The 15,814-nt window shown below is 40.5% G+C and overlaps 1 protein-coding gene across 2 annotated transcripts in view; it reads left to right on the top strand.

Annotated features, from left to right (window-relative positions):
• Positions 1 to 15,814, top strand: part of hif1an (hypoxia inducible factor 1 subunit alpha inhibitor) — a 79,441-nt gene that overhangs the window by 55,612 nt on the left and 8,015 nt on the right. For both annotated transcript variants that reach the window (XM_043678746.1, XM_043678745.1), the window contains exons 3-4: positions 10,076 to 10,224; positions 13,019 to 13,164. In XM_043678746.1, the coding sequence (XP_043534681.1) occupies positions 10,076 to 10,224; positions 13,019 to 13,164 (295 nt within the window). The remainder of the gene's footprint in view (positions 1 to 10,075; positions 10,225 to 13,018; positions 13,165 to 15,814) is intronic.

Below are 15,814 nucleotides of genomic sequence, written 5' to 3'. Positions count from 1 at the left end.
GAGATTAGAAAACCAACAGACTGGGCAGTTAAGTGGCATTTTGACATCGCTAAATGTGAACTGATGTACTAGTCAGTAGAATCGGTACCTACAGCTTGGAGCAGGAGTTGCCAGCACATCAGTTGGGAGCAATTGGTCACACATCATCTGCCAATGAGTAGCCCTCTGTTGCTATTTCCCACCAACCTTGATATTAAGGTCAGTAATGGAGGCTAGTCACCAGCACCACTAATGGGAGGAAGGATAGTGAGAGGAGGACCCCAGTCAGGAAGAAGCTAGGTGAGCGAAGGAAGGGTGGAACCATCACCAGTGACAGGATCCAGAGGCTGGGAAGGCAGGTCTATGTGACCTTGGAAGCAGCCAAATAGGTTCTGATGTTTTTATTTAATCAGAGTAAGCTCTTGTTAACAAAAGGCTTAGTGGTTTCTAGGAAATTTAACAGGCTCCAAGTACAAAGCCATCTAGAATTACAGGAGAGCAACAGTATGCAGTTAGATTAACAAGATAAATGAGATGTACCTATAGGGGATATTAATTCAACAGGAATGAAAATCAAATTGCTTCGAATATTGCAATTATGAAATAAACAGAAAATACTGGAGCTACTCAGAAACAAGAGTTAATAGGGACTGTAATTACAGGATAGTGAGTAATAAATACAATCAGGAACTAAGGAGTAATTTATTTACTTGGTTTTGGAATGTGGTATTCACTACCACAGGAAGTGGTTGAGGCAAATAGATAAGAGCAGACTTGTCCAACAGTTGGCTCAAAGGCAAGGGTGCAGCCTGCCAAGGAGTCCTATCTGACTCTTGACCAAGATTCTACATGGAGGGGTATGGAAAAGTCTGTAAGCAACTGCTCCTTACAACTGAGGCCATTTCTGTAAAACCTTTGCTGCTGATGGGCCTTTTAGTTGGAACAGCTGCAAGCTGTGCAAATATTCCTACCTTCATACAAAACATGCGTCCAATTTGCAGAACACCTGCATTCTGTGCTCAGAAGTAATCATGAGCTTCTTGTTGCCTGCCACTTCAACACAATGTTCCCGAGCCAACATCTTAGACTCAAGCTTGATGCAGTGCTTCAGCAAAGCTCAGTGAATATTTTCCCGATTAGCAGCTATTGATTCTCTCAGGCTGACCTTTACCTGCCCAATCTTTCCTTTCCTTTGTCTGCACAGTTGTCTCCCTAGGCCCATCTCCACCTATTGTTCACATATCCTCTTCTTCCCACTCCATCTTCAGCATATATATCAACCTTTTCCGAGCTACAGACAGTCCTGAAGAAGGGTCACTGGACCAAAAACATTAAGTTTGCTTTGTCTCCAACAGATGCTGCCAGACCCGCTGAGTTTTTCCAGCAATTTCTACTGTTATCCCTGCCTTCATTTCAGCCTGAGCACTGGACTCACAAAATGGCAGTGAGCCTGCAGCCACTGGGGCAGACTGCTAGAGACAGGGTTCCTACTAGGTGGGTGAAGCAATGAGATTGGGGCTTGACTTTATCAAACGGGGCGCGGAAATTGTTTCAGAGTTGAGCAATGAGTTGGGAGTCAGGCAAGACCTTGTGGGCACTGGCCCCTGAAAGGCTGCAGTTAAAAAGCCAAAGCAGGCCTTCCAGTTCTGTGCAGCATGTGTTTGAGTGAGAGAGAGGAGAATATGGGAGTGAAGCTGTGTAGGAGGGAGGTTGTGAGAGGAGAACTGAGTTTATGTCCAACTGTTGAAACTGAGTAAGCCAGGCATATACACCTTTTCCCTCCTCCTTCCCATCCTCCCTTAAAGAAAACCCCTCAGAAAACAGACTGGGAGATTAGGAAATCCTAGACTAAAAGGCAACTACATCCAACCTCCACTTTCATTTTGACCTCTGCCAAGACCATTTTGGAGTGTTTGCCACTCCAGTAGACTTAAGAACAGAAGTAAGCCATTCAGTGAGGTCATTGCTGATCTGACAGTCGTCAGCTCCAATTTCCTGTGTTGCCTGTCTCGAGAGACAACAGTATATACATAGACAAAGATACAACAGCGACTCTCAAAGGTCTGTAAAACTTAATTTATTACATACTGAAATGAAGAACAAATGCTTTTAACTACTAGAGATATCTCAATCACTGTCTTTCATTGCCCTGGATTCTGTGACTCACCCCAAGTATTATTACCCAGAAGAATTTGCAGCTGGCCAGGCTGGAACTCTTCTCAATATCTTCACTGCATCTCCTGATGTAGAGTACCTCTCAGTGTTATTCTTTCAAGTCCTGCTGAAAAGTCAGGGGTCTCCTAGGCTGCTTTATACACAGCTCTCTGTGCTAAGTGTATGCCTTATTTAGGATTATCTGTGCGCAAAATCTTTCATCCTTATTTGGTACAGACAGCAGTGACTGATTTCCGGCAATCTTAGCTCTTAGCAAACCTGAATGATTCAGCATAATTCAATTCACATAATAGCCAATGGTAAAGTCTTTTATCAGTTCCTGTTATCTGCAGCCTGTTCCAATCCTGATTCCTTTACTGATTAAAAATCTGACTATTTTGAACTTGGATTTATTTAATGACTCAACCTCCAAAACCCTTTGCGGTAAATAATTCCACAGATTCAAACACCCCTGAAAGAAGAAATTCTTGTAGGAGCAAATTACTGCAGATGCTGGAATCTATACTGAAAACAACAAATGCTGGAGATCACAGCAGGTCAGACAGCATCCATGGAGAGAGAGCAAACTAACATTACCACTCCTCATCTCTTGTCTTAAAAGGGCGACCCCTTATTCTGAGATTGTTCCTTCAGGTCCTAAGCTCTCCCAGAAAGGGAAACAATCTTTCTGCATCTAACCTGTCAAGTCCCCTAAGAATCTTGTATGTTTCAATAAGGTCACCACTTAGTCTTCTAAACTCCAGTCTGTACAGGTTCAACCTATTCAATCTGTACTGATAAGATAGTTCCTCCATACCTGGGATCAGCCTGGTGAACCTTCTCTGCGCTACCTTACCAAGACTTCCCTGTATTTATCCCTTTGAAATGTCGAAGCAAGGTCAGTGTTACTCCTTAGTTCAGCCCCAGTTCCCTTCTCTAATAATCAAGACTAGGGATGTAGTCTGCTTCTTCCTTGCTCTGTTTTTTTAACCAGTAAGGGAAAACAAGGTTTTACTAGTAAGCTGTTTCACTTGGTTTTAGTGGTTATTTGTATTAATTACTTGTTTACTTAAATTATCGATTGATTGTATTGTAATTTTTAAATGCATTTTTATCGCTGCGCCAAACCTCATCTTTCTGATATTTGTTCACTTTTGCGCATGCATGCACACACCCATACATACACAGTTGAAATAAGGCACCTCAAATGAAAAGATTTGAAAAGCCTAGATTAGAGCCTTTCAAAAAGAAATAAGACAAATACAAAGTGACAGATAAGTTGGAATAGCTGAGTTACTGCTGCAGAGAACCAGTATGGCTATGATGGGCTGAATGGCCACCTTCTGTACAGTTTGTGTCCTGTGCTTCTACACGAGGGAAAGTAGAATAAAAAGATAGGGTAAAACACTGAGATGTAATAGATAGAATGGGAGGAGACATGTGGAGCATTAGCAGTTGGCTCAGTTGGGCAATTTCTGTTCTGTGATTTCTGTGTAGTTCAGAACAGCAAATTTCCTTGAAAGAAATATGAATTTAACTTGTTTAGTTTTTTTAAAAAATTTGATCACATATCACCATAATCCTGACCTACCCGCAAGCAAGATCTTTATTTCACTTTTTTGCACTCGCATCTTATGATTGTCAGCTCCATTTAGTCAAGATAACTTTAACACAAGTGAAATGAATTAGCACTTACAAAACAAAATCCATAAACCAATAATCAGCAGACTATCAAAGTAGCTGCATTATGCTCACCCGTTATACTGATAACAGATAAAGAAAACATTTGATAAAAATATGCATGAGATTCATTTTAACTGTTGTGGTTCTGTTCGCCGAGCTGGGAATTGGTCTTGCAAACGTTTCGTCCCCTGTCTAGGTGACATCCTCAGTGCTTGGGAGTCCCCTGTGAAGCGCTTCTGTGATGTTTCACAGGAGGCTCCCAAGCACTGAGGATGTCACCTAGACAGGGGACGAAAAATTTGCAAGACAAATTCCTAGCTCGGCAAACAGAACCACAGCAACAAGCACCCGAGCTACAAATCTTCTCCCATTCATTTTAACTCTTAAAAGATTGAATGGTTGGTAAAATTAAGGAAACTGCAACCTTGTTGATGGGCACTAATTCTAGGTATTTCTTGTATGTAGCTACCCACTTTGGGCAGCACCAGAGGTGACTCACATTTTGTAAAGTTAAAAATCACACAATCCCAGGTTATGGTCCAACAGGTTTAATTGGAAGCACTAGCTTTCAGAGCGCAGCGCTCCAAAAGCTAGTGCTTCCAGTTAAACCTGTTGGACTGTAACCTGGTGTTGTGCGATTTTTAACTTTGTACACCCCCGTCCAACACCAAATCATGACTACCATCGACTCATTTTGGAAGTTATTCAGTGTTCCCACCTCAAACAGAAGAAACCTGCTACCTGACTGCCATGTGTGGGTTTGCATCTTTATTGCTTATCTCCCATTATTTGGTTATTTTAGTTACCTCTCCTGACTGGAAAAAATATTTCAAACCTAATTGTTATTCAGACACTAGCTATCACATTTAGTCATTATCTAGTGTTTTTACTCCATTGTCTTTTCTAAGGATGTTGATGGAGTTTGTGGAATGATTTCACCCCCCCAATGTTTCTTTGTGCAGTCTTGGTGCTGACACTACATTTCTGGAGTATAAGTCTTTGTTTAGTTGAGTTTTGTGCTTCAAGCATAAGTCATTTTGGTGAAGCCGATGTGACTACTCCTGTGCACAGCCTCTCTTCAATGTAAATTAGCTGTAAAGCTACATCTGCCATGCCCTTCTAGCAACAGCGAACACTAGTCATACCTGTTACTGTAATTTGAAGTTTATCCTCTCTAGGAAAACTCATCAGAAGTACTGTAATTGAAATAATGTAGAGATTCTAGAGAAAATTCTGAAACAGCTTGATTCTCCTGTCCTAACACTGAGAGCGGGAGTACCTTCAAAGTACCAGAGTCTGTCCAATGCAGAGTACGATCATGGACTTGCATCACTGGACCACGACTGCAAATCCTATGCCACAATTTGCAAACTTAAGATAACTTGTGGAAAATTTGGAAACATGAAGGCGACCAGTCAAAATGCCCACAAAGCTTGTGAAAAGGCAATCTGTACTTTTAATGACTTTCTTGTAACTCAAGTCCACACCAATGTGGTACACTGTTACCTGCCCTCTGAAATAGCTGACAAAGCCACTAATTCAGGCAATTAATAAATGGCAAAATAAAATGTCAGCCTTGTCAGTACCACACACAACAAAGAATGTGGAGACCTTGGGCTGAGGGAAAACTATGTAGAAAATTGTAGATTTATGAGAATGGTTCCAGGGATGAGAAACTTCAGTTATGACGCTAAGTTGGAACAGTTTTCCTTGAAGATAAGCAAGTTAAGAGGAGATTTGATAGCAGTTTTCAAAATCATGAGTGGTTTGCACAGAGTTGATAGGACAAAACTCTTCATAATTGTAAAAGTATTTTGAGTAAAAGGACACAGATGTAGAGAAGTTTGCAAAGGAAGCAAATGCAAAGTCAGAAAAAAAGTGTTCATGCAGCAGTTAGTTAAGATTTGGAATGCACTGCCTGGAAGAGTGATGAAGACTGATTCACTTGGGACATTCTAGTGGGTAGTATCTGATATTTTTAAAGAAATAATGTGCAGGGTTACAGGACACAGAATGCTCATTCTGAAAGTTCATGTAGACATGATGGGCTGAATGGCCTTTTACATCATAGCAAGTCTCTGATTCTGAGTGCAACTCACCCAAATCATGGAAAGAATGTTAAATTACACTCCACGTCGGTTGAAAAGGCTTAGCAGCTAACATGCACTGCTCCAGCTTCTTGGAAAATCTTTCATGCCAGGAGCATTGAAAAGAGAGAAAAAAACTGCAGATGCTAGAATCCAAAATAGGCAGGCAAGAGGCTGGAAGAACACAGTAGGCCAGGCAGCATCAGGAGGTGGAGAAGTCAACATTTCGGGTGTAACCCTTCTTCAGGACAGGGGGGTGGGTGTAAGGGGAGCTGCAGATAAAGGGGATGGTGGGGGCAGGGGCAGGGTAGTGAAGTGGTGATAAGTGAAGACAGGTAGAGGGTATGACTTGCTTGGTCAATGGGAGGAATGAATCTGGTTGGTGGTAGGGAACAGTGAAAGGGAGAGGAAAGGGCTGGGAAGGGAGACGGGGGATGGGAGGGAGGTTATTTGAAATGTTGAGTCCTCCGGGCTATAGGGTGACCAGGTGGAAGATGAGGAGTTGTTCCTCCAATTTGCGCTGTGGTTCGTTTCGGCAATGGAGGAGACCAAGGATGGTCATGTCAGAAAGGGAGTGGTTCGGGGAATTGAAATGGGTGGTGACTGTGAGGTTTGGTCGGTCCACGCAGACCCGGCTGCGATGATCGGTGAACCATTCTCTAAGTTTGCGTTTGGTCTCCCCTGATGCATTAAAAGAGAGGCAGGTGAACCTCTGTCTAAGCTCCAATGCAATCCTTGCGGTACAGGGAAATTTATTTCTCAAGTAAAGAGTTTCACAGTGCTTTGACAGTGAGTAATCTGTCACCATCCCACATTCATGCGATTTGATTGTCCATCACTGGCAAGCAAAGAATTATTTGCCAACCTTCGTGCCTGACTGAGTTTTATCAGCTACTTCAGGGGGCACGATGAAGGACTGGAATCACAAATCGGTCATTACAAGGTCTCTGATGATTTTTTTCCCCTATAGTCTGACAGCTTTGCAGTTGTTTGGGATGAATCAGTAAATTTGTTTCCTGACTTTTAAAACTAATTTCAAATTCTCAAACTGCAGTAATGCAATTCACATATTTCTGGATCATGTCCAGTGGCAAAGCAAATCCACCTCTGTCTCTGGCACTGGAGTTTGGAGTTGATTGGATTGGGGGAGCCTGGCAAAAATGGAAACCACGTGATGAAGATAAAGGCAGAGGTGGACAGTATTACAGGGGTAAGAAGACCCTTCCATTGGTAAATTTGAAGCTTGGCTTAGTTTTGGACACCATTTAAGTTTGGGTTGATGGGAAACTGATATCAAACAATGTCAAGAGTCAGGAGCCAAGACAGATGAAAAATGTGCATGTATATATTCCCTTTCATGAACACAGGAAATTGCAAAGCAATTTACATGCATTAAAGTTCAGATGAATTGACTTTTGTAATATAAGAAGTGCAGCAGCTAACTTTACCTCAAACAGCAATGAGATAATGACCAAATAATGTCTTTCTCGTTAGGTTGATTGAAGGATAAATATTGATCAGCACACCAGAGGGATGACATTTGGGAATAAGCAAGCAACGACTTGATGCCAACTGAACAGAATGTCCTTGGTGTTGCCTAGGACCAGGGATGGTTTACATAGACGTTGGACAGTTTGTGCCTAACAGCGCAGTAAAGATGTATTTCATTGTGCTCAATACAGAGAGCAATAGTGATTCCCTGACACTTAATTAAAATATCTCTTCTGGGCCTTTTTATGAAGTTCTTTATAGACCTGGACTAGTTCTACTTTGCCTAATTCTGAGTTCGATCAGGAATCTTATTTCAGATAACCTTTACCTTGAAAGATAAAAGATCATTGTCAAATTATTTTCTGAGTACAATCCTTCTCCCCAGACTTTTCTTCTTCTGTACCTTAATTAGAGCTCATTATAATGTATTAATTTGGTGCCTTCAACATGATAAAATGCCTCAAGGTATTATGCAAAATTTGTAATTAATATTATTTGTAAGAAATATTATTACACAAAATTTGTTAGTAAAGGGGCTGTTTGGACAGATGCTTATCAATAAAGTGGCTTAAGGAATGATGTGAAGGAGGAAAAGATTAAACAGTGTGGAGTTATTTCTTTAGAAAAGAGGAGATTGAGAGGTGGCCTGATAGAAGTCTTTAAAATTATGAAGAGATTTGATAGGCTAGATGTAGGAATGACGTTTCACTAACTGGGGAGTCTAAACCTTTGGGCCATGGAAATAAGATCTAGTAAAGAATTAAGGAGAAGCTTTTTTAGACAAACTAATTATTATCAAATTTGCTCCTGTAAAGTACATGAAGACGTTGAAAGATGTTAAATAAATGCTGCATGTTATTGAAAGAAGAGCAATTGGCCCCCACACAGAGCAGTTGAGGTGAATGCCATCAATATCTTTAAGGGGAAGCTCGATGAATACATGAAGGGGAAAAGATTAGAAAGTCACATTGATGTGAGATGAAGTAGTGCGAATGACAGCTTATTTGGGACCATGAATACCAATATAGACCAGATAGGTTCAATGGCTAGTTTCTGTACTATAAACAACAGTAAGTAAATCTGTGTAAATATTTGGGGAATGGAGATGCAGAATAAAATGTCTTCATGTTTGGGTGGGGGCAAAAATAACAGTGAGAGAAAGAATACAGTCTGCAACACACTCTAAGGTGTCAATTTTTATTTAGGGAAAGGTGATGGTCTTATCATTAGACTGTTAATCCAGAGACCCAGGTAATGCTCTGGGGATCCAGGTTCAAATCCCACAATGGCAGATAATGAAAGTTGAATTCAATAAAAGTCTGTGATTAAGACTCTAATGAAGACTGTGAAACCATTGCTGATTGTCTGAAAACCCATCTGGTTCACTAATGTCATTTATGGGAGGAAATCTGCCATGGTTACCTGGTCTGGTCTATGTGTGACTCCACACCAACAGCAATGTGGTTGACTCTCAACTGCTTGCTGGGCAAATTAAGGATGGACAATAAGTACTGGCCTGGCCAACAACCTCCACATCCTGTGAATGAATTTTTAAAAATGTATGTACATTTATTCCCTTATCTTATTTTCCTTCCCTCTTCTAGCAAGTCCTAGGTTGCAATAGAGTCATAGAGATGTACAGCATGGAAACAGACCCTTCAGTCCAGCTTGTCAATGCTGACCAGATATTCTAAATTAATCTAGTCCCATTTGCCAGGGTTTTGCTTATTAACATCTCAATCCTTTGTATTCATATACCCATTCAGATGCTTTGTAAATGTTGTAATTGTACCAACCTCCACCACTTCTTCTGACAGCTCATTACATACATTTCACCATTTGTGTGGAAAAGTCATCCCTTAGGTCCCTTTCCAATTTTTCCCCTTTCATCTTAAATCTATGCTTTCTAGTTTTGGACTCTCCTATCCTGGGAAAAATGCTTTAGCTATTCATCTTATCCTTACCCCTCATGATTTTATAAACGTTTATAAGGTCACCCCCTCAGCCTCTGATGCTGGAGGAAAAACAGCCCCAGCCTGTTCAGCCTTTCCCTGTAGCTCAAACCCTCCAACACTGGCAACATCCTTGTGAATCTTTTCTGAACCCTTTCAAGTTTCACAATATCGTTTCCAATAGCAGGAAGACCAGAATTGAACACACTATTCCAAAAGTCCTGTACAGCCGCAACGTGATCTTGCAACTTCTATACTGACCAATAAAGGCAACTGTTCCAAATGCCTTTTTAATACCCTGTTTATCTGCGACTCCACTTTGAAGGAACTGTGAACGCACACCCAAGGTCTCTTTGTTTAGCAGCATTCCCCAGCACCTTTCCATTAAATGTATAAGTCCTTCCCTGATTTGCCTAACCAAACTGCAGCACCTCACATTTATCTAAATTTAACTCCAAATGCCTCTCCTCAGCCCATTTGCCCAGCTGATCAAGGTCATGTTGAACTCTGAGGTAGCCTTCTTTGCTGTCCACTACACTACAAATTTTGGTGTCATCTGCAAACTTATTAACCACACCTCCAAAATCAAATCCAGATCATTTATATAAATGACAAAAAGCATTGGACCCAGCACTGAGCCTTGCAGCACACTTTTCTATCAAAATTTTGTATCAAATGCTTCTCCCTGTATTCCATGTGATCTAACCTTCCCCCAACACTTCATTGCAGGTATTACTTACAACAAACGCTGAATGACACGGTAGGGAAGAAGATTGTCATGGACTTCCTGGGTTTTAACTGGAACTGGATTAACAAGCAACAGACAAAGCGAAACTGGGGCCAGCTCACATCCAACTTGCTGCTTGTAGGAATGGAAGGTTGGTAGTCACCTTTTTCCAGGATCATTCATACTTGTGTATTAGCCTATAACTTCTCAGATTCTTAAAAATTCTTTAATTCATTGACATGTCAGTTGTCCTAGTAATAAAATCGCTTCACAATAATAAAATACATCACTTTAAAAACCATGATGTTTTCATACTTTATTTAGGTACTGCTGAAGAAAAAAGGATGTGCAGTCCATATTTTTTGTCTTGCACTGATCAGGGCAAAACTCGTCAAGACAACACTGAAAGCTCTGTACTTGAATTTGCATAGTATTCATAATAAAGTAAGCAAATAGATAACGCACATTGAGCCTTTACAGAGAGGTGACTGCAAAATGATAAGGATTGGATTATGAGCATTGTATGGTAGATGGTATTCAAGAAGAATAAAATGCTAGGCAAAAGTGAAGATGTTAATCAAGGGTCACATTGATGCAGTACTTCGAAATGACCTTGATTCAAAAATTAGGATGTAGAATCGGTTTGGATGGAGAAGAGGTGTGTAATATAGGTTGTGCTGCTATAATGCGTGTTTTGTTAACATGAATTTGCTATAGCACGATTGATGAATTGGGAACACTGTTTCTCAAGCATGAAGTTTTAAATCTTTTATTGGTGACAACACAATTCTGGCTCCATTAGTTTAAATGGTGCTGCTATCACTCGATTTTCTTATAACATGGGATTGCACGAGAATGGAACTAGCGCATTATAGCAGAACTGACTGTAGAGAAAATAAGTCATTAGTAGGAGTGGTCTACTGGTTCCTGATCAGTAACCACAATGTAGGACAAAATATACAAAAAAGAAATATTTGGTCCTTATGATAAACGGGTGGCAATAATCATTGGTGACTTCAATCTACATATAAAATCAGATTGGCACTAGTGACCTGGATTGAGAGTTCACAGAATGCTTTTGAGAGAGTTTCTTAGAGCAACACATTCTGGGACCATCCAGAGAGCAGGTTATAATGTGTTCGGTATTCTGTAAGTGATAGAATTAATAATGACCACAGAGTAAAGCTACCCCTATAAGCGAATGCAGTAATGATTGAATTTTACACCCAGTTTGAAGGGAACAAGAGTGAGTCTATGACTAGTATTTTAAACCTGAATAAATGCAACCATGGGTGCATCAAAGCTAATCTAGCTGAAGTGAATTAGTGTATTCGGCTTGGGGATCGATCAATAGAGATGCAATGGCAACATTTAAAGACGTTTTTCAGAATATAGAATAAATATATTCTTACTATGAAGAATAATCCCAAAAGGAGGAACCACATCTGTAGTTAACAAAAGAAGTTAAGGGGAAGCATCCAACAAGAGAAAAGCATATGTTTATTCGAAGATGAGTAGCAGGCCAGATAATTGAACAGAATATAAAGAATGGCAGAAAATGACTAAAAGATTAATCAGGAGGAAGAAATTAAAGGACGAGAGGAAACTAATTAGATATGCAAAAACAGATTGAATTTCTGCAGGTATTTAAAGAGAACAATAACTAAAGTAAGTGATAGTCCTCTAGAGAGTAAGAATAGGGAGTTTATTATTAGATAAGAAGGAAATGGCAGATGAAAACTTAGAATATTTTGTCTCTGTCTTCAACTTGTAGGATACAGAAAGCATTCTAGCAACATCTGTAAATCAGGAACTGGGAGGGAGAGAGGAACTTAATGAAATTTTAATTGTGATGGAAATGGTACAAAGCAAACTGATGAAGCCACAGGCTGACAAGTTTCCAAGCAAGATGGACTTTATCTTAGAGTCTTAAGAGTGAGGTTGCTAATGAGGTATTAGGTGCGATGGTGATCATTTTCCAAAATTCCCTAAAATAAGGAAAGCTTCCATCAGACTGGAAAGTATGCAATAACAATTTCACCGGGAAGTACAATTGATGCCAACTCTTTAATTGCAAGTAGCTTGCTGCCTCGCAGCGCCAGAGACCCGGGTTCAATTCCCGCCTCAGGCGACTGACTGTGTGGAGTTTGCATGTTCTCCCCGTGTCTGCGTGGGTTTCCTCCGGGTGATCCGGTTTCCTCCCACAGTCCAAAGATGTGCAGGTCAGGTGAATTGGCCATGCTAAATTGCCCGTAGTATTAGGTAAGGGGTAAATGTAGGGGTATGGGTGGGTTACGCTTCGGCGGGTCGGTGTGGACTTGTTGGGCCGAAGGGCCTGTTTCCACACTGTAAAGTAATCTAATCTAATCTAAAAATCTAATCTAGCTTATTTCAAATGATATTTTTTGTCTCTAGTAAGCATAAGGAGCAGATAAACAACAATGGAACCTTTTTATTGGATTACTACTGCTTCTTCAAATGAAGTAATGAGTTTCCCTTTTCTTAGGTCATTAGAGAAATACAGGTGAGCAAAGGCCATTCAAAGCTCAACCTAATTAAAATTATAATTCTAGAAAGATCTCCACAGTTGCCCTATAGCAGCATCAAATTGAGGAGTTTGAGGCCTTTCATCTCTAAAATTCTGCGTAAATGTCCATGCCATGGGCTGATCACACTGCATCAAGAATTTACAAACTTTATTTGTGCCATTTAAACCTGTCTGCCTTTATTGTATTCATACAATTTAGTTCATACAAAAAAATGTTCGATTGTTGATTTGCTTGCTGCTGATGTTTACTTGACACAAAAAAAAATCATTTGAAGTAAACTACTTGGATTTAAAAGTGTGAGCATCAATTGTACTTCCTGGTGAAATTGGTGCTTTTTTTTTTCTGTCCACTTACTTAGGTTACTACTCCATTGCATTTCTCTTTCCTTTTTTCCAGGGAATGTCACACCAGCACACTATGATGAACAGCAGAACTTTTTTGCACAAATTAAAGGTTACAAACGTTGTATTCTCTTCCCACCTGATCAGTTTGATTGTTTATATCCATACCCAGTCCATCATCCGTGTGACAGACAGAGCCAGGTAAGACATCTTCTAATTGATCAATCTATTGGAAGTAATTGCGTGAAGTAGGCATTAAATTTTCCGAAGTGAGCTGTTATTCTTTACATAGGAGTATTAGGAATAGGAGCAGGAATTGACCATTTGGTTTATAGAACATGCTGTTCTTCGGTGATATGTTTTGAAGCATGGTGTCAGTATAGCCAAGTACACAGAGGACACCATTTCTATCTTCCCACCATTTTTGTCAACCCTTCAACTGTCTTTAAATTGTAAGGTTCCTTGTCTAAAATCCAGTCCTGAGACTTCCTCCCAAATAAAGATTGAGTAAAACAAAACCATTGTTTTCATATACCCTGAAGATCCCACCTACTCAATCTTAGCCCTCACCTGAGGCATGGTAGCCACCAGGTTTCTCTCACCATCAGTTGTCTCTCTGTAATGAGAGAGCAGCCCCATTGTCCTATGGGATAATGGTGATAGTTCCTTTCCTCAATCACAAGATCCATTTTCCAGCCACCATACCATCTCTCTTCCTGGCAGCTACCTGAGAGCGAATTGACATGTTCACAGCCTTGGTGTCATATCTGCCTCTTAGATGACTTATCATCACATACCTGTACCATCAGTAAGACAGCCTTTATCCACCTGCATAACATTACCCATATCACACCTTCCCCCCCACCCAACCCCCCCCTAACTTCAGTTCCAGGCATTTGTTAATTATAAACTTGATTACTGCAATATGCTCTGGGCCAGCCTCAAATGTATAGTAATGAGGTCATGCAAAACTCTGTTCCTTATATATTAACTCACATTACATTCCATTCACCCATCACCAAAGCTCACTGATTGCTGGTTAATGAGTACCTCAATTTTAATATTCCCACAGTTGTCAATAAATTCCTGCATGGCCTGTACCCTCCATATTGCTATAGGCTGCCCCAGTTCTACAAAGCTCCAAAAATATACAATCCTCCAACTGTAGAACATCTCCTATTTTAATGTTAGTGGTGTCCCTGCAATTGCCCAAGTCCTCATGGCTGTAATTCTTTATAATGCTCCTTCTTCCTTTAAGATAATCCTTAAGATCTACCCCTTTGGTTATCTCCCCATATATCATCCTATTATTCAGAGATTTTGAAAGGGAATTGGATAGACAACCGAAGGGGAGAAAGTTGCAGTTTTTTACAGAGAAATTCCAGAAGTGGGGTTTGCTGAATGTTCCTGTGTTACAGACCCGATGGGCCAAATGGACAGTGTGTAAATATAAGTTGATAGGAAGAGGACAATCTGAACTCCTTGCACTAAGCATGGCTATTCTGTTTTCTAAAGATTTTCACCCAGATCCCCTGGTTGCACACTACTCCTACTGTACGGGCAGTGCTGAATTAATTTGATGTAACCTGTTTGTTCATGAGAATAGCCAGGGAAATCTTAAAATTCCTATCCCCTGTGCTTTCCTCAGCAGCAGCAGCAAGGTAGAAAGGTTAGCTGATCTGCACTTTACACCAATTTTTGAGAGACTAATTTTTCATCAGAAAGGTCAAAGTCTTCTAACTTCATATTTCAGGGAGTTTGGATCCTTTTCTCAGTCAACAAAGCTGCCCTTTCATTCAATGCTGAATTGCTGAATCATAGAATCCCTACAGTGTGGAAACAGGCCCTTCGGCCCAACAAGTGCACACTGATCCTCCGAAGAGCAACCCACCCTGACTCATTCCCACATCCTATTACCCTATATTTACCCCTGACTAATACACCTAACTTACATATCCCTGAACACTATGGGCAATTTAGCATGGCCAATTCATCCTTCCTGCACATCTTTGGACTGTGGGAGGAAACCAGAGCACCAGAGGAAACCCATGCGGACACGGGGAGAATGTGCAAACTCCACACAGTCGCCTGAGGTTGGAATTGAACCTGAGCCCCTGGTGCTGTGAGGCAGCAGGGCTAACCACTGAGCCACCGTGCCGCACTGTGAGCTCATCCTAAGCATGGGAACAATTGAGGAATATGAATAACAGTGACACTCTGCTGAGGTCAAGTTTAAGACTTAATGCAACTCAGTTCTTTTTCAGAATTCCCATATTCTATAAGACTAGAGAAGCAGTCAACTGTTGATACAAGAAAGCCTAACTGGCTTTTTGACAAGAAAGCTGAAAAATGGAAAAAGTACAGACAATCTCATTTGTTTTTTGTACATCTGCTCAGTTCTTTACATCTGAGTTCTAGGACACCTGGAAGAAATATAAGCATACAGGAAAATAGCCATCAAAGAAAAATAAAATGAGATGAAGAGCAGACAAATAGACTGAGCAGCGCCAGAAAAGACAAGGTTGTGAGTAGTGCACACATTCAATCACATCAGAATGTTTCCTGAACAAGGAGATACCAAGAGAAGAAAGGAAGCTATTTTATTTGGGCAAGACCAACCAAAGCCTAGTGCAGCATTCAAATGCAGCATTCAATGGCTTGCCTCGATGGTAGATAACTGCATTCATGCATAGAGTCATACAGCACAGAAACAGACCCTTAGGTCCAACTAGTCCATGCCATCCAAATTTCTGAAAGTAAACTAGTCCCACTTGCCCATATCCCTCTAAACCTTTCCTATTCATGTACCTATCCAAATGTATTTTAAATGTTCTAACTGTATCTGCATCTA

Source organism: Chiloscyllium plagiosum, chromosome 38 (genome assembly GCF_004010195.1).
Source record: "Chiloscyllium plagiosum isolate BGI_BamShark_2017 chromosome 38, ASM401019v2, whole genome shotgun sequence".
Classification (NCBI taxonomy): domain Eukaryota; kingdom Metazoa; phylum Chordata; class Chondrichthyes; order Orectolobiformes; family Hemiscylliidae; genus Chiloscyllium; species Chiloscyllium plagiosum.
The sequence above is the reverse complement of the archived record's forward strand: the minus strand, read 5'-3'. Positions and strand labels throughout refer to the sequence as shown.